General features: G+C 35.8%; 1 protein-coding gene across 1 annotated transcript in view; it reads right to left on the bottom strand.

The window, feature by feature from the left end:
* Positions 1-26565, bottom strand: part of ATP7B (ATPase copper transporting beta) — a 649813-nt gene that overhangs the window by 443515 nt on the left and 179733 nt on the right. Inside the window, exon 4 of the mRNA XM_044071673.1 lies at positions 23621-23784. Coding sequence (XP_043927608.1) covers positions 23621-23784 — 164 coding nt within the window. The remainder of the gene's footprint in view (positions 1-23620; positions 23785-26565) is intronic.

Below are 26565 nucleotides of genomic sequence, written 5' to 3'. Positions count from 1 at the left end.
TCAGACTTCAGGAAGATCTTAAGAATTCTATGCCCAGTTACCCCTCTTTTGTTAGGAAAAGGGGCAGGAATTTGAAAGAACTTTTAGATATTAGGTTAGAGGATCCACAGAATCACAATAGAAAGAAATTAGGCACTTATCCCTGTGGGATGTGCAAGCAATGTCACCCTATGCTAAATTCGGGGTCCTACTACCTTCCCTCTAGAAGATTTAAGTTCCGTTCCAACAAACATTTTAACTGTGGATCCAAGGGTGTGGTCTATCTTGGTTCCTGTGTTAATGCCATGCTTTTTACATTGGGAAAACCGAAAGGGTGTTTAGGAGAAGGGTTTACGAACACTTCAATGACATCAATGTAAGTAAGGAAAGTAATGCCTTTTATAAACACTCCTTGACATGTAAGGACAAGGACATAAAGTTTATGGTGTTGGAACAGGTACAACCGGATATAAGAGGGGGTAGTTGGGAGTCAAAATTAGAATACCGTGAGCTATTTTGGCAGCTCCGGTTAGACGCTACTAGATACCCAGGTTTGAATGACACCCTCAACATCACTAGTGTTTTGAAATTGAGACAAGCTCGTCTATAACACAGTTTAGCAGAACATGACATCTATTGTTGTATTCACTTTTGACTCCATAAGATTTTATAATATGATATATGGAATGTTATACATTGGCAACTCAGATAAGAAATGTTTTACAATGCCAGTTAGTAACTGTAGGTTTTAAATTGGAGTTTTGATTTCACCCCCGATGGTTAAAAGGGGTTACTGCACTTATTTGTATTATAAAACTATAAAAATATTTTACAGAATTGTTTTATGACATATTTTAATAGTTTGTATTTAATTTCAAGTTCATTATGCTATTTAGTCGCCAAGACATTTTTAGAAAATGAATTATTTTTAGAAAATGAATTATTTTTAATGATAATAAGAATGTATTTTAGAATTTCCTTATATGGTGATTTTCCTGTTGGAAAAGGTTCACAGGAAGTCATGTGATGATTCTGGAAGTATTTAATGTGAATGAACTTCCAGCAATGTTGTTTGCCTTGAGAAAGCTCGCATGTGGTCGAGTGAAAGCGCTTGGTTGATATTGTGGATTTTTACTTTGCCTGGTTACATTAAAGGGTCTTGTTGGAGACCTAGCAGCGGTTTGATTTCTTCATCTGCTTATTTTGAAAGCCTTTGTTTACATGCTTCCGGTCCTGTGGTGCCAAGTGATTTTCATTCTTGGTTTGATTTTGCTTTTAGTTTTGGTGTTTTTGTGCTTTACACATGGCAGAAGGAATGGAAGCCAGCGGCTTCACCCACACTCCGGCAGTACTGAGAGCCGATTGTGAAGATGCTGAAACAGCCCCAGTTTCTAGGGCTGAGTTTAAACAGGTTTTAACATTATTGACACAATTGACTTCTATGGCTCAACAGCAGACACAACCAACAGTTTCCCAGATACCTGGGAACCAACAATTCAACAATCCCCCCAGAACACTTGCTGAAGTGGTTGGGTCTGGAAATGCTACAAGGAACGCTGAGAGAGGGGGCAATCACAGTAATTCGAATTCGAATTGTTTTGACTATGTTAAATCAAACAACCAGACTGCTCCTGTGTCAAATGAGCAGAGGAAGTCCTTTGACTTCAAATCTTGGACAAAACAACAGTTTAATTTCAGAAAAGGTACTGTGCTTCATGATAATTATAAAAATCTTGATAATGTCTTTTTTGATTTTAAAGACAAACTGTATTCTTATAAGAACAAACAGATGGAAGTTGATTATTTAAATGAGTGTATTAATGTACAGAGAATTCCTAAGGGCTTGAGGTTTTTTAAGTTCCCTAACAATGTACAATATGGTTCTGATTTATATGACCAACTTTGTGAAATTTTCAACAAAGCAGGTTTAGACATGTTAAAATGCATGGTGATGGACTATGAGAAAAAAATGACTGTTTTGTTAAAAGATTTAGATGAGCTCAACGCAAATATGTTAAAAGATGTAACTTTTAGCTCAGTTAAGAGGGACTATGACAAATTGTTTAGTGATGTAGACCAGCATTGTTTTAGGGTACTTAATCGAAAAATTAGGAAATTAGAGAGGGACCTAATTGAATATAAGGAAGGTAGAGCCTACCCCCTCCCAATTATAAAAGGAAGAAGCAACAACAACACTACTGAAAATGTCTTTTATGAAAGGGGAGAAAGTAATAGGCAAGGGGAACCTACAAGTGAAGGAAATGATAATCTCAGAAGAAGTGAGAGAATAGCACAGAAGAATAGGAATGTAACTACCCAGGATTTTCATTACCCCCAGAAGAGAGGGAGGGGGCGAAGGGAACAATACAACAGTTGGAATCACCCGACGAACTAATTTCAAGAACTACAGTGAATGAGGACAATAGCACAACATTATTTCAAGGGAAACAAATTAAACATAGGAAAGACAATTTTACTATTTTAATTACACGATCGATCAATAACAGACAATTTTTTTAGTTTACTTTCCAAGGGTTTTCATTATGTTCCCCTTAGGCCTTCCCCCATGGTTACAACCTTGATTGATTTAAAGCTTTTTATGAGGCAGCTCAATTTTAACTTATTGTTTAAAGATGAACGAAACTTTGAAAAGACTCTTACAAGAAAAGTACCTTCAACCGCCTGTCCACCCCACCATTAAAATTTTAAAGGTACAACCGATTAGGGGTATTGGGAGTCAAAATACATATTAGTAGTTTAATTTGCACTCAACATCACTAGTGTTTTGAAATTGAGACAAGCTTGTCTATAACACAGTTTAGCAGAACATGACATCTATTGTTGTATTCACTTTTGACTCCATAAGATTTTATAATATGATATATGGAATGTTATACATTGGCAACTCAGATAAGAAATGTTTTACAATGCCAGTTAGTAACTGTAGGTTTTAAATTGGAGTTTTGATTTCACCCCCGATGGTTAAAAGGGGTTACTGCACTTATTTGTATTATAAAACTATAAAAATATTTTACAGAATTGTTTTATGACATATTTTAATAGTTTGTATTTAATTTCAAGTTCATTATGCTATTTAGTCGCCAAGACATTTTTAGAAAATGAATTCTTTTTAGAAAATGAATTATTTTTAATGATAATAAGAATGTATTTTAGAATTTCCTTATATGGTGATTTTCCTGTTGGAAAAGGTTCACAGGAAGTCATGTGATGATTCTGGAAGTATTTAATGTGAATGAACTTCCAGCAATGTTGTTTGCCTTGAGAAAGCTCGCATGTGGTCGAGTGAAAGCGCTTGGTTGATATTGTGGATTTTTACTTTGCCTGGTTACATTAAAGGGTCTTGTTGGAGACCTAGCAGCGGTTTGATTTCTTCATCTGCTTATTTTGAAAGCCTTTGTTTACATGCTTCCGGGTCCTGTGGTGCCAAGTGATTTTCATTCTTGGAATAATTATTTAGGGGTACTGACAAATGTTAAAGTATTGCAGAATAGGGGGAATCTCACAGAACAAGAATATCAACTGCAGAATTCTAGACAGAAAATAAGGGATTACCTCGATAATATGCATCAGTTTAGAAGGGTTGCTATTAAGCAACTGTTGTTTAATAATAATACTACAGCGTAAAATCTTTTAGCACAATGACCCAGGCAGCAGAAAGTAGAAGTGGCTGTCACCAAATGCAGTGAGCCTGAAATAAGGAAGGTAACAAGAGATCCTGTAGAGGTATTAGAAATATTTTGGAAATTCTATGAAAGTTTCTATAAAGCAGAGAAATATGAAAATCAAGAAAAGATACAAATGGAAATGCTCATGGAAGATTTAAATATGCCAAGGTTAGAGGTAGATGAGGTTCAATTACTAATGGTTAGGACAGGAGGAGATGAGATAAAAATTGTGATGTATAACCTATCTGCAGGTAAGTCTCCAGGAATAGATGGCATTCCTGTGGAAGTTTGGAAGCTAGGAGAAAAAAATTGATAAAGATCTGGAAGGTTTTGTTTAACAGTATTTTAAGAGGAGGAGAAAGCAGTGGTTGCTGTAATACCTAAAGATGGTACAGATCCATCAGATCCAGCTTCATATAGGCCCATTTCAATATTAAACCATGATTATAAAGTGGTCATGTCTATAATGACTAAAAGAATGGCAAAGGTAATGCCAGAACTGATAGATATGGATCAATGTGGTTTTGTAGAGGGAAGGCAAACATTTGACAACTTAACAGAACATTGATGAACCAGAGGGAAACAGAATGTAAGAAAATACCATTGTTGTTGGTGGATATTGATGCAGAGAAAGCATTTGACAGAGTAAGCTGGGACTTTATTACCAGGGCAATGGAAGCATTCGCATTTCCTGAAAAAAATTATAAGGTTGATTAGGAGGATATATGAGGGATCGAGGACAAAATTTAAAGTCGGTGAGGTCCTCTCTGATAATTTCTGCTTGAGCAGAGGAACCAGGCAGGGGTATCCTCATTCCCTTTTATTATTTGCATTATATTTAGAACCATTGGCAAAGAAAATAAGGGACTCAAAAATTCAAGGATATAATTGGTATTATAGTCAAGAAAAGCTGGCTTTATTTGCAGATGATATTATTTTATACCTGACAAAGCCAGAAAGACACATTACAGTGTTGTGGAACATTTTGAGACGGTTTTAGATCTTTTAAGGATATAAAATTAATGAGGCTAAAACAAAGGCAATAGAGGTAAATTAGGTACCCACACATGAATTGGCTCAGGAATATCCATATTTACGGGGACATGATAAAATGAAGTATTTAGGAGTATGGATTAAAACTGATTCTAGTGTGGCAGCTAAGAATATATGGAAGAGACTAAACAAAAGATAATACAAAAACTGAAAAAATGGAAGCTTTGTTATATGGATAATAAGATACAAGCAGTTAAATGTTTTTAGTCCCTTTAGTCTTACACACAGGTCAGTCATGTTTTTAACAACCAGAGAAGTTGTGGATTAGCAATTAATAAAGAGCTGAATTACTTTATCTGGGAGGGGGAGATGGCAAGAGTTAAGTAGGATAACTGATTCTTCCAGTAGAACAGGGAAGATTAGGTTTAGCCAAGCTGAAGGGATATTTCACAGCTACACAGTTAAGACTCCTATACATAGCACAAGCAGAAAACTATATCTCAAAGTGGAAAGGGATGATGATGAAATGGAGGGAAGCTCAAGAAACAAGGAGAGACTGGGATTTTGGATCTAGGCCTTTAAAGAGAATAACAATAATCATACACAATATTACATTGATAAAGTAGCAGAAAGTATTCTAAAAGCTAAGCCAACATGTGATTGGAGAAAGGAGACTCTGCCGATAGGGATGACTGCAGTTAGGGATACAGACAATATACAAGAGGGAGTTGGAATTTATTGGAGAAAACTGTCAAAGAAACCAAGGTAGTGGGAGCAAATAACTAGAGAGGGAAATATGATAGAATGGTAAGACCTCGACAATTTATTTGGACTGCAGGTTAGACATTGCCTTCCCTTTCAAGGATTGATATCAGACTATAGGCAAAGAGAAAGAAATAGGGGGGTCCTAAATGAAAGACTAGCACTGATAGAGCTTTTAGTAGACTCTAGAACAGAAGCTGCCATTAAAAAAGGAATAATTAGTAGAGCATATATAATATTACATGATAGCTATAACAATCAATTAAAGGAGGTTAGAAATGATTGGGAAGAAAGACTGGATAAGCAATTCACAAAGAAACAATGGGATGATATATATATGTCTCCAAAGTATGCAACAAAATCTAGAAGATTTAGGATTTTTGCCTGTAAATGTTTGCAGAAATATTTCTATACCCCAAGTAGACTCCAGAGAATTTTTCTTTAGGCAGACAGCAAATGTTGGAGGTGTGACACAGAAGAAAGAGATAAATGGTAACATATTTTCTGGGAGTGAGGCAAATTGGAAGACTTTTAAGATTCCCTGTGGGATGCACAGTCTGGATTGCTGGGTGGGCAGATTGGTCTGATGAGGGAGACTATTTTTCTGAGCTATGATACAGATTTGAAATTGCCTAGGTGTGGTAAGGCCTTGCTGTATCTAATAATGGTGGCTGCCAAAAAGCAATTACTAGAAAATGGAAATCAAAATCTAAAATAACTATACTAGATGTAGTGAAGATAGTAACAGAGATAAAACAATTGGAACTGAGCTCTTTAGAAAAGGGTAGGAGCAAACTACATAGGAAAAAATGTGAATTATGGTAACAATACATACAAGGGAGGAATGAGGTTTAAAAGATGGCTGGACCCAAATGAGCTATGTAATATTTGACTGAAAAAGATTGGGTAGATTATAAGTGAGGTATAATGCTTGCAAATGGGAGTGTGTCAGTATGGTTTGTGATGTAAAATGCTTGCAACTAGGATTGTGTTGATGTGGTTTGTTTTCTTTTCTATAAATGTATGTTTGCCTATATAGTAAGTGATGGTTTAATAAATATGTTTCTTGTTTAAAAAAGGCAGAAATTGAATAATTTATGTATGGTTGCTTAGGTTATATGATATATAGCAGTATGCATGAAGTAAAATGTTTATGTTAAGTATAGTGTGATTAGTTTTATATGAATGTAAATTTGCGTACGGCACAAGTGATAATTCAGTAAAGGTGTTTGGAAAAAAATGTACAACACCTATTAATCCATAAGTATCTTTTACACTGTGATAGCTGCTTCTACATTCATATGAATGTAATCTAATATGCAAATGTATGTGCAACTGTTAATGTATATTACTTAATGTCTGTTCATGTATATTATTGAATGTATGTTTAAAAATGTTTGTAAAATGTTGGAATTTTTCTCCTTGGACCTCCACTATAAAGGGCTTTTTGACTAAACCCAGTCAGAAAAACTCAGTGAACAAAAGAAAAATATTACCACATACTCAGGGGTGTAGTGAGCAGGTGAATGCCTTACAATTCATGGGCGTAGAATAACGTCTGTACTATGCATATTCTACATTACTAACTGCACTTATAAAATAGACATCTGTATTTCTTTTTTCTTTTTGCAGATTTAATTTTATATTTATTAACTTGTGTATAATAATTATATCTTTTGTACTGTATTTTAATGTAACAGAGTTACTCCACCCATTTTAATTCATGGGTCCTTGTCCAAGGTTATATTTTTTTAATTATGTGAAAATTTGATTTGAAGATTTCCTTTCAGGAATTTTAATGATTTTCTGTCAAAATGTCATGTTATGTACTGCAATTCCATTTCTGTTGATCCGCAATTGTTATCCCAAACTATAGTGTCATAGTTCAGGTGGTGATGCTCCATAGATGACATACTGAAAATCTCAACTCCAAAGTATTGAATTTTGGCAGAGTTATTGGTATTTGTTGAAAACAATATTTAAAAAGTAAGCTGCCCATTTAAAATATCTGTCTAACGTGCAAGGTTATTACAATTTAAGCAAAAAACAAAACACAGGTGGTGTAGGTAAATGGTCCTTCTCCACAAACTGTCAGCAATATCCAAAAAAGAAGAATGACTTTAACTGAAAATATCATAGAGTTAAAAATATTTGTAAGGAATATCATGCTTAAGCTACAGTTTAATGCATATAATGTTAATCAAAAAAGTGCCTCACAGTTTAAAAGAATGAGCAGTTATGTACCTGTAAATAATGGAGTAATAGACGCTTTTGAAAAAGTCTGCATTAAGGAAATTTATAAGATGTATGACAGTAATACACACACAAAATGTTTTGTTAATTTGAATGAAAGGGAGAGACAAGCTACAGAAGTTTTATGTCAAGATAACTCTACTTCCATCAGACCCGCTGACAAAGAGGGGTCCTATTGTGATAACGCATTACAGTTTTTATAGGGATACTATGTTAGACATGCTCAATGATGCAACTGTTTATGAATGTATTGATGCTACATGGGTCAAAAAATGCAATATAAAGATAGATAATGCCCTGTTTGAATGTCTACAAAGTGGTCTAATTAATTATGATCTGTATAATTATCTAAGAGTTCCTGAACCTGTTATACCTTTAATTCAGGGGTTACCTAAAATACACAAACATCCAGTTACCCCCCCCCCCACTTTGAGGCCAATCGTAGCGGGACAGGGTTGGAACACAAAACCTTTGTCCATATATGTGGAACACCATATGAAACAAGTTCTAGCTAAAAATAAATACATTTTGAAGGAAACACAACATTTTTAGGGGATTTGTTTGAGCATGTCAACAGAACACCTCCCACTGACCAATGTCTACTGGTCACTATGGACGTGAAGTCCTTATTTACAATGATCCCTAATGATTTGGGTCTAGAGTATCTGAGGCAATACTTAGTGGAAGATGCTACTTATGAACCAAGAATAATAGATTTTTTTGTGTTTCCTGGTGGAGGTCGTATTGAAGAACAATATTTTTATATTTGAAGAAAGAATGTACAGGCAGTTGGATGGCGTAGCTATGGGCACTTCGTGTGCCAATAGCTACGCCAACCTGGTCATGGCCAAATGGGAAAAGGACATCATCCTAAGAGAGGTCAATGTGGTATTTTTTTAGAAGATTTGTGAATGATCTTTTCCTTTTGTGGGAAGGGAGTATTGAGGCATTAGAGTCCTTTCTTGTCAGTATGAATAGCAGTACATTTTTAGAATTTATGGTTAGTAAATCTCCAATTTCTATTGATTTCTTGGATGTGAGAGTTTTGAGAATTGAGGATGGGAGCTTCCAAACCAAGATCTTCAGGAAAGAATGTCATAGAAATACCTACGTTCATAGTAGCAGTATGCACCCCTCCCATGTATTCACTAATGTCATGAAGGGACAAACCCTGAGAGTTTCAAGACTGACAGTAGATAATAAGAGAATGTAAAGAGAAATGTAACATCTGGAAAATAATTTTGTCAGTAGGGGATATAGCAGATGGGAAGTCAAATCTATAGTGGAGGGAACTAAATATTCAAGAAATAAAGAGGCAAGACCATTTTTTTCTGAACAGCAGACTGAGACTCCACATAAAATAGAACCAAAAGGATTCATGAGAATCCCAGTTACATATGCAAGTAACATTAAGTTGTTAAAGAATATCTTTAGTAGGAATTGGAATATATTATATGCTGATGAACAGGTAAGGGCTCTGGTGGGAGACTATCCATACTTCTTCTTCTTTCAGCTTTTCCTGGTTAGGGGTTGTCACAGCAGAACTTTGGTCTGCTAATGATTGGCAGTAGATTTTTACAGTGCCGAGGTGCCAGCCCGATGCCCAACCTTCAATGAAGGCATGCCCATTCACGCATATCTTTCAAATGCCACTCGACCGCAGGGAGGACATGCAGACTCCACACAGAAGGCGCTCCAGCTGAGAATCGAATGGGAGAACCTCTTGCTGTGAGGCGACAATGCTACCGCTGTACCACAGCGGCTACGGGAGACTATCCACACTATGCATATAAAAATAAAAAAATCATTAAAAAGACTATTATGTGGTCCTAGAAACAATAAAAGTAGCATCAACCCAGAACATGGCATTGAATATGGCACATTTTCCTGTAATAGGTGTAATACTATTGATAGCAGTGGGAATTTCATTCAACCAGACACTAGGAAAGAACTTAGTTTTAGGCTTAAAGCAGATTGTAACACTACTTATATTGTGTATCTGTCTTATTGTGTTATCTGCCAATCATTCTATGTGGGCATGGCTACTCGTAGGTTCAGAGACCGCATAAGAGAACATATTTATGATATATCTAGACAAACAGAAATGACTGCCCTTGCAAAACATGTGATGAAAATGGGAACACAACATACATTTAAGTTTTTGGTGATAGAGAAAGTGTATATAGGTAACAGGGTGGGTGCCATTAGGAATATGGTGGAAACTAAGGAATTAGAGTGAATAATAAGGATGACGGCCACTATGGGCAGGGGATTAAATGATAAAATCTCTGTTCAGCCCATTTTATCCAATAGACCGCTTAGAAGGTGACCAATTTGTTATAAATATTAAAGTGTTTATTTAAATTGTTAAGGCTGCACATAAGTGTTTTTTATTACATGTATACAGCTTTTTATGTATAACTCAATCATATAAATGTTAACATTAGTGTACATACATTTTTAGAATGAGTATTTTTAAAATGTGTTAGTAACAGTGTTATTGCTTTAAATATAACTGTGTGCTTAATTGGAGATGCTTGTGCATTGGCTGTAATTAGTGTACAATAGAGGCAGTTGGATGAATGTATTGTCTGATGAAGCAGCTTTGAGGCTGTGAAAGCGCTAACCTGGTTTTTATCTTCTGTGTAATAAATTTTATGATCGATTTGGCTGTGGTCTGGTACCTTCTTTTTTGGATATTATTAGAGTTTAACCATGTAACATTTTTCTATGAGATGTTCAGGGTATTTTTATAAAGGGACCTTTTTTTCACATTCTTGTGCGATTCTGCAATTCCATCTCTAAATGCCATTTAGTAGAAAAATACATTTGCAAAACATTTTGACAAATTCACTGTCATAGTTATGATACTGATGATCCAGTGATGATATGTTTTAAAAATAATCACACAATGATAACTTTTCAAGTGTTATGGGCAATTATTTGGAAAAAAAACTGCACTGCCTATTTCAACTACTTACTGTTATGCAGAATTAGGACTTTTTAACTATATGGAATTTTGGTACAATATTCTTAGGCTAATCATTTTTAGGATGCTTTAATCATTCTGTGTCATTGCACAATTCCATTTTAAATGCCATTTTGCAGTCATTAAGCAGGGTTCTGGTTGTGAGCTAGGTGGTGAAGGCCTATAGATGATATGTTGAAATCTGAGCTCAAAATATGTTTTGGCACACTTATGAGCATTTGTTGAAATTAGTGTTATTTTTTTCCTTTTTAAAACACACACACACACACACACACACACACACACACACACACACACACACACGCACACACGCACACACACACACACACTTGGTCAAAACCATGAAGGCCCATATGAGCAAACACTTTTTGCGGCTGTAATTAAGCCTTAATAGTCATATGAGCTAACATTCCTTTTTAATGGAGTTTTAGTCATCAGTCTTTTGTACGAGATAGCTGTGCAGGGGTGATTGGCATATTGCCATGTAGACTATCCATTCACTTCGATATGTGATCAAATTTCTAATATCGAAAACCTTTGAGGTATTAGTAGATGCAAATGACTTAGATTTTAGAATGACTTTACAATATGTACAGTTACCACAAGGATTACTCCCTCTAATAGTACTGGCCTCACTTTTATTGACATCCATTTTTTTAAACCATGATAAAAATTCACCAATGTTTTTCCCACATTTTTATCCATAATGGCAATGTTCACCACAACATTCATCAAATAACTCATCTATTTTTAGAATATGCCAGTATTTATCTATAATATTACGTACTCTGTAAGTATTAGTACCATATGTAGTTACTAACCTTGGTTTAGATTGTTCAGCAGTACATTCTGCACTCTGTAAATTATTCTGTAAAAATTCTCTTTTCAATAAAAGTGCCACCTGCTCTTCCTTTCTAATATGTTGTCTATTGTAACCCCTTTGAACAAATCTTTTTCCCATTTTGTCTACCACACTCTGGTAATCATCTTCTCTATTACAGATACGTTGTAGTCCCTTAAATTGAGATTTAGGTATATTCTGTATTGTGTGTCTCAGATGACAACTATCTGCTTGTAGAATAGAATTTCAAGTGAAGGGTTTCCTATATAGTCCTGTGTTAAGGGTCCCATTGCTAGTTTTCATGATATGGACATCTAGAAAATCAATAGCTGTAGTTTCTATTTTATCCACAAAATTAATGTCAAACACATTAAAATTAAGATGTTCCACAAATAATTTCCACCCTGTTAGAGAGCCGGACCAAACTGCCCAGCAATCATCCAGGTAGCATTTCCACATCACCAAATAACTGACATTAATTGTAAGCGTACAATGAGTGCCCTCTTTAAACACAAAATGGAACACACATCTGCTAATTTTGTTTTCGTAGGTATTGAGTCATTATGGAGGACAAACTTTTCTGAAGCTGATAAACATATTATTCTAGATAAAATGGAAAGACTCTGGATCATAAACTTGGGTGCACTGTATAAACCTGGTTTAAACGAATATCTTTAAAAAGTAATAATTTTGATAAAATGTGTTTTTCAAAAAAAAGTTTTTTATAAATTCCTAAATAGTGATTTTCATTAGGTTTGTTTAAGTTATATATGTTTTAGGGTGTGTATGAATTTATTTCATGATGTTCACAAGAAATGATGTGTGACTGTGTATGTTATATCTTTAAAATATGAGTATATAAATGAATGAGTTACAAGTGACTGCACTATTCCACTGAAGACGCCAGGGGGCGAAACCGGTTTGGAGTTTCATGTTTGCTGTGTGTTTGTCGGCCAAGGGCATTTGCCTGAATAAACACTGCTGGAAGATTGCTTAGTGATTTCTTTTCTGTTATTATTTTTATTTTTGTTTTATATTGTGGACTTGGTAGTGCTGGATATCGTTTTTTGTGTTTATATATATATATATATATATATAGAGAGAGAGAGAGAGAGAGAGGGAGAGAGAGAGAGAGAGTCCCTTTAAATTTGTTGACTTGCCCCTGGCCAAAAATAATGTTTTCTTTAAAAAAAAAAAGTTTTGCATAAACCACGATTAATTCTTGGCACATGGACACATGCCTAGTAGTATGTCGGTCAATCAGCTTGACACAACATTATGTGCATTGACATAAGTATATATAGTGTGTGCTTTTGTGTGTGTGTGTGTGTGTGTGTGTGTGTGTGTGTGTGTGTGTGTGTGTGTGTGTGTGTGTGTGTGTGTGTGAGATACATATATTTTCTTTTAAATATATGTGGAAATTGGCTGTAAAGTCTTATTCTTCCATTGCAGGTCAGATTTAGTGGTAGGGGAAAAAAGACTGTAAGATTTTGAAGGTTGTGAGGGAGAAGGCATGAGGGATGGAATGTGAGGTCTAAATCGTCTGCACTAGTTTAGTGCATGGAGCTCATCTGATGCACAAGTAATTATTAATCTGAATGGTCAGCTTTCCTTGTCCATTTCATAAACAGAAATATTGGGGTCCTTCTAATCTTATCAGTTATACAAACAACATTGTATTTGGAAGCATTGCAAGTTAACATGTACTTCACTTTGTTCACCCCTTTTCAAAATACTATTATGTTTGTCCCATGGAAGTACTGTTTCACAAATTTGTGTTTTTTTGTGAAAATCAAACTCACATCCCTCTTGAACCATTCTGTTTTATAAATCACGGTCTCTTCCTGGACTTTATTGCTTTACTTGATTCCCTTAAGATGTTTTAAAATGTCTATAGTGTCTTACGCCTTTGGTCAAGTCAGTGTAAACTTTGTACTTCTTTGGCCATTCTCCTTGAGGCAGCTTTGTCCCCCATTTATGTCCTTAAAGAGATAGGTACTTCTCAAATATGCCCAGCATAAAAATAGGTTTTACCCACCATCTATAGAGGAATAATAATTTTTTTGTTAATATTGCCTCTACTTACAATCCCAGAATCCCTTTCTTTTTGAGGTATAGCATCATTTTTTTCTAATCTTTCATCAAAAAGAACAAAGGTTCCAGGATTTTTTCATATCCATTATTAACATTGCTTCCAATAAGAGTATACTCACCAAGAAAGTAGATTTCCTCTCTATTCTATGAGTGTAGTGATCTTTACAGCAGATTTCCCTATATTTCTGAAAAGTGGAAAGTCATCAGTGTTTTCAAAGTCTAATTTCTGAAAGTTTTGGTATGGATGAATATCTAAAACTAAAATGGCAAGATGGTTTCTATAAGCTGACATGATTTGCTAAACATACATAGTGAAATGGTCAGCATGGGATGTGCAGAGCTGGAGTTATTAAGGAATGTTTGTAAAAAGTTATGAAAAATGTGAGATATTTTTCATGTTTAATAATGTAAAAATGGAGTGTGACATTGTGGGGATGGTGTAGGCAAGCACTGGAGACTAGTAAAAATTACATTAAAACACAGTGGATAAAGTGAAGACTGTGAGATATTAATTTTTTGGCAAAGCAGTTATTATATTGGTTATATTTTATACCTGCATTAATTTCATATAAAAGCTGTGTGACCTACAAGTGAACAAAGGGTGCCATCTTATACACAACATTAAGGAACACAATGTTGCCACTGATTCTTGTCATTTAACATGCATAATTTTGTAGAATAATATTATTTGGAAATATTGTGAAAATATTACATGCATAACTTGCATAGATAACACAAAATTACAAAACACCGGTATGCTACCTTATCATGTCACATATCGTTGGAAAGTTCTCATACAGGTGAACAAGTCTTCCCGGACATCTTGGCTCTATCTTGTAAACTTACAGATACATCATCATTTGCTTGACCTTAACACTACTAAGTTTTTGTCAATAAAACCTTTTTCTTTAATAAATATGGAATATAAAAGCAGCATCTACAGACAGACCTTTGATACTAAAACCAGTATGTAGCCCACTGTCTACCAAAGAGTTTTTATATTTCATACTTTTTGTAACTCATATCATTGATCAGATTGTAGATCTTATGAAGTATGTTCTCAGTTAAAACTCTGGAGAAAATCTCTCAGGAAGCAAATGGTTTCCTGGCATATAAGATCTCATGAAGCAAGGGAATTGATTAGCCTCCTGCTGAACCGGGTTGACTAAGTTAACTTAGAGAACAAGAAAGGAAAGAAACCAGCAAAAAGTTAGATCATCTTCCATGCAGAATCATCTGTGAGTCCATAAAAGGATTGATGAGTTGTCTTAAGGCCTATTAATGAACAGTGGAAGACATTGTCCTACAGTCATAGTATAATTAAGAACAATGCAATGTGCTTAGTATATTTTTTTAAAATTAAGCATTCTTATGTACAGTGTTTGGTCCCATTTAAACTCCAATCATAAACGATCAAAGTGATGCAAAGGTACATCTCAACAAACTTAAAAAGAACAAAATAGTGGCTTTTAAGGAGTTCTTGCCGTATACCACTGCATTCAATGCACCAATACCTTAGAGGTATGGAAGAGATGTTATGTTAGGACAACTAGATAGTAATGAGGGTTAACTGTAACCCTATCTATGCCCATGTCCTTACCAGTAACCCCAGACCTGCACCTTACATTCAGAAAAAAATATTTCATAACAGTAAGACTTTTTAAGCAAACAATGTCCATTGGGGTTTAGTGTGTTTTATTGTAAGTTTGTTACACTGAATACTTCATTAGGAAGTTTGTTTTGTTAAACTGCAGGCTCACTGCAAGATTATGGCATTTGTTTTACAGGATTTCTTCACAGTGGGGAACATGGTTTTGCCCTTTACCCACTCTTTTGCAATCATGGAGGTGATATACATAATTAGCAGGGGTTGTAAAGGATGCTGGGGAGCTTCCTCTCTGTGGAAAATGTTGTTTCTTTTTTTTCTTTTTTTCTTTTTTTTAATTTATTTTTTTGAGTAATTGAGTTTTGACCTGTTGTGGTTGATGTAGTGTAGTCTGATTTTGTGAGCATGCAATGTAGTGAAATGTAATCACCCATTAGTACTGTTATGTTTTTCCAGCATTTTTATTTTTCTGGTTGCAAAATGAGATTACCATGGAAATTCATTAAAGTGGTGCCATCACAGCATTTAAGTATACCCTGGTGTCTAGTGTATTCTCCCACCCCATCCCATTCCTGTTGTAACATTTGAACATTTCTCTCTGATATCAATTGCTTCCCCATTCCCCGTTATCTGTTTTGATGTTGGTGCAATTATGGCAATTTTAAATTAAGCTCTGGTGTATAGTGGTTCCCCCATCCCATTGGTGTTCGGAGGTTGAACACTGCCTTCTGGCCATGTTAGCTACTGCAGCATAGTGGGGATAGCCATGTTTTCTCCATGGATGAGTGCTTTTTTTGAATCACTCAGCCATGTAGATGGCTTCCTGGGGGTGGGTCTGGGGTGAGAGCACAGGGCTAATTAGCATATGATTTCACCCCTGAATGCCTAATTAACATTCAGCAGACCTGCAGGGCCAGTCCTTCATACTGCTGCACACCTTTGTGCTGGAGGACCATACAGCACTGTGTAAAGGTGCTTACTGGGTACCTTTATGAATTCAGTCCTACATGTCTTTTTTGTGAACAGTTTTATGGGAAGTTTGTGTTGTTTTATTTTTACATCACTGAGGTTATGTTTGGGGATTATGTGTTTCTGTTAATGTAGTTAATGAAGCTTGGGAACTGTGTGCCAAGATTTATGACTACACTTATACATACATAGATAGATAGATAAAGATAATAGATAGATAGATATGTTTATCCATATAGCTAGGTATAAAAATACATATTGGTGTGTATGTATGTATGTGTGTGTGTGGACATAGAATCTCTCAACTGACCCTGATTTTGCTTATATTTTAATCCATTTCTTTTGAAGTTTTGGTAGTTCGGTCTAATTTTCAGTCCTTTGTCCACCATTATGTTTTAGTTTTCTTCTTGATTCTTAAGCAAAGAGATTAAGAGATATAAGGAGGGCAATGAGTTGCACACTGTATTCTGATAGGAATGAGCTTGATAAGTACCCATCTGGCATTTATGTATTTATCCTTCATTTGGTTGCAATCAAACATTTGAGGTGTACAGTCCCAGTCAAGTGTCTATAATTGAAGGTTGTATCTGTGTGTGTGTGTGTGTGTGTGTGTGTGTGTGTGTGTGTGTGTGTGTGTGTGTGTAGGCACGTGCACGTGGGACTGCAGTATTTGGCATTTCATGGTTTTGACAACAAACTGAAATTTATTTGGCCACTGATCATTATTTATATATTTACTTGGTCATTTGATCCCACTTAGATATCTGATGTGTACACAACCATGTAATTTGTATAATTGGTGAACGTGTGTGGGGGTTAAAATAAATTACTGTGGACAATTATTATTTATTTTATTGTAAGTTTACATTGAAGGTATACAGTCAATAAATGTCATTTTAATTTCTGGGTAAGCAGTTATTATTGCAGAAGTAGTTGCTTTGGTATAAAGCAAGCTGGAATATTTCATTTTAAGTAAATATAGGCCATAGTTGTACCTGATTTTAGTCCATTTTCCACCATTATTTTTTAGCTTTCTCCTGGATTCCTGATCTAAGATGTTATACGGTACTGATAAGGTTTCAGTGATTTGCAAGCTGTATTCTATAAATCATATTATGCTCATAAGGGCTGAGAAGGCAAAATTATTTAAGATGTAAGAATTGTGCAAATTCTATCTATGTCTGGCAGTTACCACAGCAGAAGCTATGAGCTGTTAATGAGCTATTTCCTATGGTAAAGGGTTTGAGTCCCTCAGCTTTCATTTAACCATTTGTGACTTTCAGCAAGTGAAGTAACCAGAAAGTTAACTGGGGTAACTGGGAATTTGGGTTAGGCTCTACAATTGTCTGTTAGACTGCAAGCCTAGTAATGACCTACCTAATGATTACAATGTTATCTTTGCTTTTACATACACAATAAGACATCTAAAGTATGCACAGTCAAAGTGGAAAGACCTCCTTATCAGTTGATTTGCATGTTTTTGAATCACTCAATGATTGCTGAAAGCAGTAACAGGACTTTTCTGCTATTGTTGTAGTAATAACCACTGGAGACCAATGAATTGTGCTATCACAGGCATCTTGTATTCAGTCTCCACACACACACACACACACACACACACACACACACAAATGACCACATTGCCATACTGCGTACCCTGCCAGAGTGTAAAGAAAGCCCCTGATGTTGCTGTCCCTTGCGAATCATAAATGTTGACAGTCAGCAAATAATGCCAGATAAGAGTTTCCTACTTTATTTTCTTCACATACAGCTTCTTGTTGCAAAATTGGTAGCTCCATTAACTCTTTCAGTGATTAAAATGATAAAAGTTTCCTCAGGAGTATAATTATAATGCCCTTTCCCCCGCCCATAGATCTCAACCTCTATGCACAAAAAAATCTGGACAAAGCCAAAGATAATGGGGGGATAAAGCCCCAAAAATAGTGACATATTTTAAATATGCTCTTATAAACTTAGAAATTGCAAGAATAAAATGTCTTGTTACCATGCATTTTCTGAAGGATATAAAGTCTGAACCTCAAATGCCTGTCATTATTTAGTGAATTCAGTTCTCACTGATTTTTCACAAAAATCTTGAAAATCACAAATTTTATGAGGAACAAACAAAAAATATGAGGCAAAAATCTGAACATTTTGCAAAAATCTGGACAGATGAGAGGTATGTCCCCACATTACATCCCCTGCAAATTAGACTAGGAGAGTTAAGAGGTATGAACACCCCCAACCCTCACACACAGGGGACAGGTTGGATAAATGTGTGCTGGGAAAATCTGGATCAGTGTTTTCAAAGTCTAATTTCTGAAAGTTTTGGTATGGATGAATATCTAAAACTAAAATGGCAAGATGGTTTCTATAAGCTGACATGATTTGCTAAACATACATAGTGAAATGGTCAGCATGGGATGTGCAGAGCTGGAGTTATTAAGGAATGTTTGTAAAAAGTTATGAAAAATGTGAGGTATTTTTCATGTTTAATAATGTAAAAATGGAGTGTGACATTGTGGGGATGGTGTAGGCAAGCACTGGAGACTAGTAAAAATTACATTAAAACACAGTGGATAAAGTGAAGACTGTGAGATATTCATTTTTTGGCAAAGCAGTTATTATATTGGTTATATTTTATACCTGCATTAATTTCATATAAAAGCTGTGTGACCTACAAGTGAACAAAGGGTGCCATCTTATACACAACATTAAGGAACACAATATTGCCACTGATTCTTGTCATTTAACATGCATAATTTTGTAGAATAATATTATTTGGAAATATTGTGAAAATATTACATGCATAACTTGCATAGATAACACAAAATTACAAAACACCGGTATGCTACCTTATCATGTCACATATCGTTGGAAAGTTCTCATACAGGTGAACAAGTCTTCCCGGACATCTTGGCTCTATCTTGTAAACTTACAGATATATCATCATTTGCTTGACCTTAACACTACTACATTTTTGTCAATAAAACCTTTTTCTTTAATAAATATGGAATATAAAAGCAGCATCTACAGACAGACCTGTGATACTAAAACCAGTATGTAGCCCACTGTCTACCAAAGAGTTTTTATATTTCATACTTTTTGTAACTCACATCATTGATCAGATTGTAGATCTTATGAAGTATGTTCTCAGTTAAAACTCTGGAGAAAATCTCTCAGGAAGCAAATGGTTTCCTGTCATATAAGATCTCATGAAGCAAGGGAATTGATTAGCCTCCTGCTGAACAGGGTTGACTAAGTTAACTTAGAGAACAAGAAAGGAAAGAAACCAGCAAAAAGTTAGATCATCTTCCATGCAGAATCATCTGTGAGTCCATAAATGGATTGATGAGTTGTCTTAAGGCCTATTAATGAACAGTGGAAGACATTGTCCTACAGTCATAGTATAATTAAGAACAATGCAATGTGCTTAGTATATTTTTTAAAATTAAGCATTCTTATGTACAGTGTTTGGTCCCATTTAAACTCCAATCATAAACGATCAAAGTGATGCAAAGGTACATCTCAACAAATTTAAAAAGAACAAAATAGTGGCTTTTAAGGAGTTCTTGCCGTATACCACTGCATTCAATGCACCAATACCTTAGAGGTATGGAAGAGATGTCATGTTAGGACAACTAGATAGTAATGAGGGTTAACTGTAACCCTATCTATGCCCATGTCCCTACCAGTAACCCCAGACCTGCACCTTACATTCAGAAAAAAATATTTCATAACAGTAAGACTTTTTAAGCAAACAATGTCCATTGGGGTTTAGTGTGTTTTATTGTAAGTTTGTTACACTGAATACTTCATTAGGAAGTTTGTTTTGTTAAACTGCAGGCTCACTGCAAGATTATGGCATTTGTTTTACAGGATTTCTTCACAGTGGGGAATATGGTTTTGCCCTTTACCCACTCTTTTGCAATCATGGAGGAGATATACATAATTAGCAGGGGTTGTAAAGGATGCTGGGAAGCTTCCTCTCTGTGGAAAATGTTGTTTCTTTTTTTTCTTTTTTTCTTTTTTTAATTTATTTTTTTGAGTAATTGAGTTTTGACCTGTTGTGGTTGATGTAGTGTAGTCTGATTTTGTGAGCATGCAATGTAGTGAAATGTAATCACCCATTAGTACTGTTATGTTTTCCAGCATTTTATTTTTCTGGTTGCAAAATGAGATTACCATGGAAATTCATTAAAGTGGTGCCATCACAGCATTTAAGTATACCCTGGTGTCTAGTGTATTCTCCCACCCCATCCCATTCCTCTTGTAACATTTGAACATTTCTCTCTGATATCAATTGCTTCCCCATTCCCCGTTATCTGTTTTGATGTTGGTGCAATTATGGCAATTTTAAATTAAGCTCTGGTGTATAGTGGTTCCCCCATCCCATTGGTGTTCGGAGGTTGAACACTGCCTTCTGGCCATGTTAGCTACTGCAGCATAGTGGGGATAGCCATGTTTTCTCCATGGATGAGTGCTTTTTTTGAATCACTCAGCCATGTAGATGGCTTCCTGGGGGTGGGTCTGGGGTGAGAGCACAGGGCTAATTAGCATATGATTTCACCCCTGAATGCCTAATTAACATTCAGCAGACCTGCAGGGCCAGTCCTTCATACTGCTGCACACCTTTGTGCTGGAGGACCATACAGCACTGTGTAAAGGTGCTTACTGGGTACCTTTATGAATTCAGTCCTACATGTCTTTTTTGTGAACAGTTTTATGGGAAGTTTGTGTTGTTTTATTTTTACATCACTGAGGTTATGTTTGGGGATTATGTGTTTCTGTTAATGTAGTTAATGAAGCTTGGGAACTGTGTGCCAAGATTTATGACTACACTTATACATACATAGATAGATAGATAAAGATAATAGATAGATAGATATGTTTATCCATATAGCTAGGTATAAAAATACATATTGGTGTGTATGTATGTATGTGTGTGTGTGGACATAGAATCTCTCAACTGACCCTGATTTTGCTTATATTTTAATCCATTTCTTTTGAAGTTTTGGTAGTTCCGGTCTAATTTTCAGTCCTTTGTCCACCATTATGTTTTAGTTTTCTTCTTGATTCTTAAGCAAAGAGATTAAGAGATATAAGGAGGGCAATGAGTTGCACACTGTATTCTGATAGGAATGAGCTTGATAAGTACCCATCTGGCATTTATGTATTTATCCTTCATTTGGTTGCAATCAAACATTTGAGGTGTACAGTCCCAGTCAAGTGTCTATAATTGAAGGTTGTATCTGTGTGTGTGTGTGTGTGTGTGTGTGTGTGTGTGTGTGTGTGTGTGTGTGTGTGTGTAGGCACATGCACGTGGGACTGCAGTATTTGGCATTTCATGGTTTTGACAACAAACTGAAATTTATTTGGCCACTGGTCATTATTTATATATTTACTTGGTCATTTGATCCCACTTAGATATCTGATGTGTACACAACCATGTAATTTGTATAATTGGTGAACGTGTGTGGGGGTTAAAATAAATTACTGTGGACAATTATTATTTATTTTATTGTAAGTTTACATTGAAGGTATGCACAGTCAATAAATGTCATTTTAATTTCTGGGTAAGCAGTTATTATTGCAGAAGTAGTTTGCTTTGGTATAAAGCAAGCTGGAATATTTCATTTTAAGTAAATATAGGCCATAGTTGTACCTGATTTTAGTCCATTTTCCACCATTATTTTTTAGCTTTCTCCTGGATTCCTGATCTAAGATGTTATACGGTACTGATAAGGTTTCAGTGATTTGCAAGCTGTATTCTATAAATCATATTATGCTCATAAGGGCTGAGAAGGCAAAATTATTTAAGATGTAAGAATTGTGCAAATCCTATCTGTGTCTGGCAGTTACCACAGCAGAAGCTATGAGCTGTTAATGAGCTATTTCCTATGGTAAAGGGTTTGAGTCCCTCAGCTTTCATTTAACCATTTGTGACTTTCAGCAAGTGAAGTAACCAGAAAGTTAACTGGGGTAACTGGGAATTTGGGTTAGGCTCTACAATTGTCTGTTAGACTGCAAGCCTAGTAATGACCTACCTAATGATTACAATGTTATCTTTGCTTTTACATACACAATAAGACATCTAAAGTATGCACAGTCAAAGTGGAAAGACCTCCTTATCAGTTGATTTGCATGTTTTTGAATCACTCAATGATTGCTGAAAGCAGTAACAGGACTTTTCTGCTATTGTTGTAGTAATAACCACTGGAGACCAATGAATTGTGCTATCACAGGCATCTTGTATTCAGTCTCCACACACACACACACACACACACACACACACACACACACACACACACAAATGACCACATTGCCATACTGCGTACCCTGCCAGAGTGTAAAGAAAGCCCCTGATGTTGCTGTCCCTTGCGAATCATAAATGTTGACAGTCAGCAAATAATGCCAGATAAGAGTTTCCTACTTTATTTTCCTCACATACAGCTTCTTGTTGCAAAATTGGTAGCTCCATTAACTCTTTCAGTGATTAAAATGATAAAAGTTTCCTCAGGAGTATAATTATAATGCCCTTTCCCCCGCCCATAGATCTCAACCTCTATGCACAAAAAAATCTGGACAAAGCCAAAGATAATGGGGGGATAAAGCCCCAAAAATAGTGACATATTTTAAATATGCTCTTATAAACTTAGAAATTGCAAGAATAAAATGTCTTGTTACCATGCATTTTCTGAAGGATATAAAGTCTGAACCTCAAATGCCTGTCATTATTTAGTGAATTCAGTTCTCACTGATTTTTCACAAAAATCTTGAAAATCACAAATTTTATGAGGAACAAACAAAAAATATGAGGCAAAAATCTGAACATTTTGCAAAAATCTGGACAGATGAGAGGTATGTCCCCCACATTACATCCCCTGCAAATTAGTCTAGGGAGAGTTAAGAGGTATGAACACCGCCAACCCTCACACACAGGGGACAGGTTGGATAAATGTGTGTATCTGTGTATGGGTAAATGTGTGTGTGCATGAGTGTGATTGGCTGGGGGGAGTTCGATATATGGCATGTGTGTGTGTGCATGTGTGTGTGTGTGTGTGTGTGTGTGTGTGTGTGTGTGTGTGTGTGTGTGTGTGTGTGTGTGTGTGTATGTGCATGTGTGGTGATGTCTGTGAGTATGTGTTTCTGTGTTTGTGTGTCTGTGAGCTTGAAAAGCATGTATGTATATAACTTGTTTCAGTCTAGAATATTTTAAAAGCATGCAAGCTTTCTTACTAGAAATATTACGTTGAATGGGTTATTTTTAAGATTTTTTTTTATCATCAATACATCCAACTCTGAAAATTTTAGCTTTTTCAGAATTTTATTTCTATATATTTGCAACAAAACAGACAATTAGAACAAATTATATCCTGAAACACGACAACATTTATGTCAGTTATGCAAACTAAACCGTTAATCATACATACATTAAAACTACTTACGGTAAGTTCTATTTTGCCATCTGATGCAGTATGATTTTCCATCACATTAGCTATGAATCCCAAGTCCTTGATCAACTGTGCTATTTCTAGAGGCTGGATAATGTCTGGATTGTACTTCACCTCTGCATTGCCTGCCATTAGGGCTACAAGCACTGACTGTATCCCTAAAGTGAAAAGAAAGTCATGATAACAAGCACAGGCAGGCGGGAAAAAAAAGAGATATCAATGAGTGCAAACACTTAATCAAAACATAAACATCCAGCATCCACATCTACAATGATTATCTGGACTCCTTCTGGAAAGCAGGATAGCAGTATACTATATGTTGGGGGGAGGGACTCACCTTCCCAGTATACTGAGAATCCTGATTTATGATTCAGCAGGTGGGGGCAGATGAGAGCAAATGTAACACTGGCAATGCTTTAACAAAGATGGTGATATTCTGCATTAAAATGCAACAATGCATTAATTACATATTGTCTCCTGCAAGTTGACAGTGCTCAAAGATAGCAAATAAAAGATGAAAAAGATAAAAGACTGGTGCTCATAAGGGCAGAGAATGCATAATTATCTAAGTAGTGAGAACTGGGCAAATCCCCTTTGATGTGCATGATTAGCACGTTGATTTTTACTTCTGTATACTGAAGGTAGTGTCAAAGGGGTATGCTTCACACTTTGAGACATGTCAAAAGATACATGAGTTCAGAGCTCTTTGCTGGTATTAGGAAGTCAATGTATTTGGTAGCAGGAACTGACAGACAAGAAATGAATGAACAAAAATAATAAAAAACTGAAGAAAGAAAGAAAGAAAGAAAGAAAGAAAGAAAGAAAGAAAGAAAGAAAGAAAGAAAGAAAGAAAGAAAGAAAGAAAGAAAGAAAAAGAGAATGATTACAGTAACTTGGAAACGTGCAGTAGCTTGCAGGCTCATATATTATACAGTTTCCCCTTTTTCAGCAGGCTCTGTGCATTCTGCTCATTTGCACATACCATTTTGTTCCTGTAGGACATTTTAGACATTTGCCATACATGGTCATATTACTCGTTCATTACAAGATTAAAAATTCCAAGGTTATTCATCTTTTCTTTCAGGAGGAGGTTAGAACTTAACTTATTCAAATAGAACCTTGCTTTTTACACATTATTCTAGCTAGAGATAAAGGAAATATGTGTGCAATAAATGGCATGTAGAGAAAAAGGGTTCCCTATTAAAACCGCGAAGGTCCACTTACACAAATACAGAAACGTCGACATGTACTCAGCGAACCACGAAAACACCAATCGTCCTGAAGCACAAAATTCGAAATGTCGAATTGTCATAGTTGGCCCTTCTGTGGTATAGCTCCTTAAGGTAAGTGTGCAATAGTTACGGACCTTAGGGTTAGGGTGCGGGTTAAGGTAAGTGCATCCATTGTAGTATATGCAAGCTTTACTTTAGGGTTAGAAGTAGGGTTTTGTTTAGTGTATGTATGTGGTTTATTTATTTTGTTTGGGTAGGTAGTATGTAGCGGGTGGTGTAGTTGACCAACTATGACGATTCGAGATTTTGAATTTCGCGGTTTAGGGCGTTCGGTGTTTTCATGGTTTGCTTAATATGTGTTGCTTTTTTCGTATTAATTGAAAAGGACTTTTGTGCTTATAATATAGACCCGAAAATAAGTACTTCTGCTAAGCAGCCTATGTTTCATCCTTAAGGATATCATCTAGACAATCTTCTTGCACCTGATTACTGATGTTTGTTTGTCTTTCGGCTTTTCCTGGTAAGGGGTCGCCACAGTGGAACTCCGGTCCGCTAATGATTGGCAGTAGATTTTTATGAAACGCTGAGGTGCCAGCTCGACGCTCAACCTTCAACGAAGGCACGCCCATTTACGCACGCATGTCTTTCGAACGCTACCCAACCGCGGGGAGGACATGCAGACTCCACACAGAAGGCACTCCCAAACCCAGCCATGAATCGAACGGGAGAACTTCTTGCTGTGAGGTAACAACGCTACTGCCCTACCACTGCGGCATTTGCACCTGATTACTGATACTAGATATTATTAAAAAATCAAGATGTAAATGCATGGAACTGTATTAGCTTATTCTCATACTTTTCAAAAACTAATCTTTATTACATTTTAAAACACTTGTCATAAAATATTATGTAATAATACAAAACTATCACAGATTGACCAACAATGTAATTAGCATTGTGGGCAATGTATGATCTCTGCTTAATGTTAATATTCATTATTATCTGGTTTGTTGATTTTTAAAAGACCATTCAAGAAATTTGATTAATCCCAAAAGTGGACCTGACATTGTTACATTCCACACAGATCCTGAGAAAATTATACAGATTAGGGACTAAATTACAGAAAATACCTATTACCTGGGAAACTGTATCACAACAGTCCATGTAATACATGCCTGAATGTGTTAGGCTTACAGCAAAAGCATGCAGATTGCAACATTGTTGGGAGAACACAGTCAGCCATATGTAACCTAGCACAGAATGCATATTGAGGATGAAACAGTAAGAGGCTGAACGGATCACAGTGCAGGATGAGAAACAGTGAGAGATCATTCATGGACAGCCATTGACAAGGCTGACGGTCCACAGTACTGCAGTAGTGCTCTCACTCAGAAATTAAAAGTGATTGAATACAACTTACTGCTCAAAAATAGGAATAAGGAGCTGATGCACATTTCCTTGATTGTGAACACAGAGCACATCAATAAATGCATGCCAATACTCCATCATTAATGTGTAGCCTGCCAGCTGAAAACTCCACTATATGGGGAGCTCAGAAAGCCAAGATACACATTATTTCTTTTCTGGTAGTTCCTTAACTGTTAAAAAAAATGTTACATTGCAGTTTAGAACTGATGAACTGGAAGAAGATGATGTAAAAATGCATACAGGGTCTATATGAATCTGTTGATAATATTGCGAAAGTCA

This window comes from Protopterus annectens, chromosome 5.part0, assembly GCF_019279795.1.
Source record: "Protopterus annectens isolate FY-2018-M chromosome 5.part0, PAN1.0, whole genome shotgun sequence".
In the NCBI taxonomy this organism is placed as follows: Eukaryota; Metazoa; Chordata; order Ceratodontiformes; family Protopteridae; genus Protopterus; species Protopterus annectens.
The sequence above is the reverse complement of the archived record's forward strand: the minus strand, read 5'-3'. Positions and strand labels throughout refer to the sequence as shown.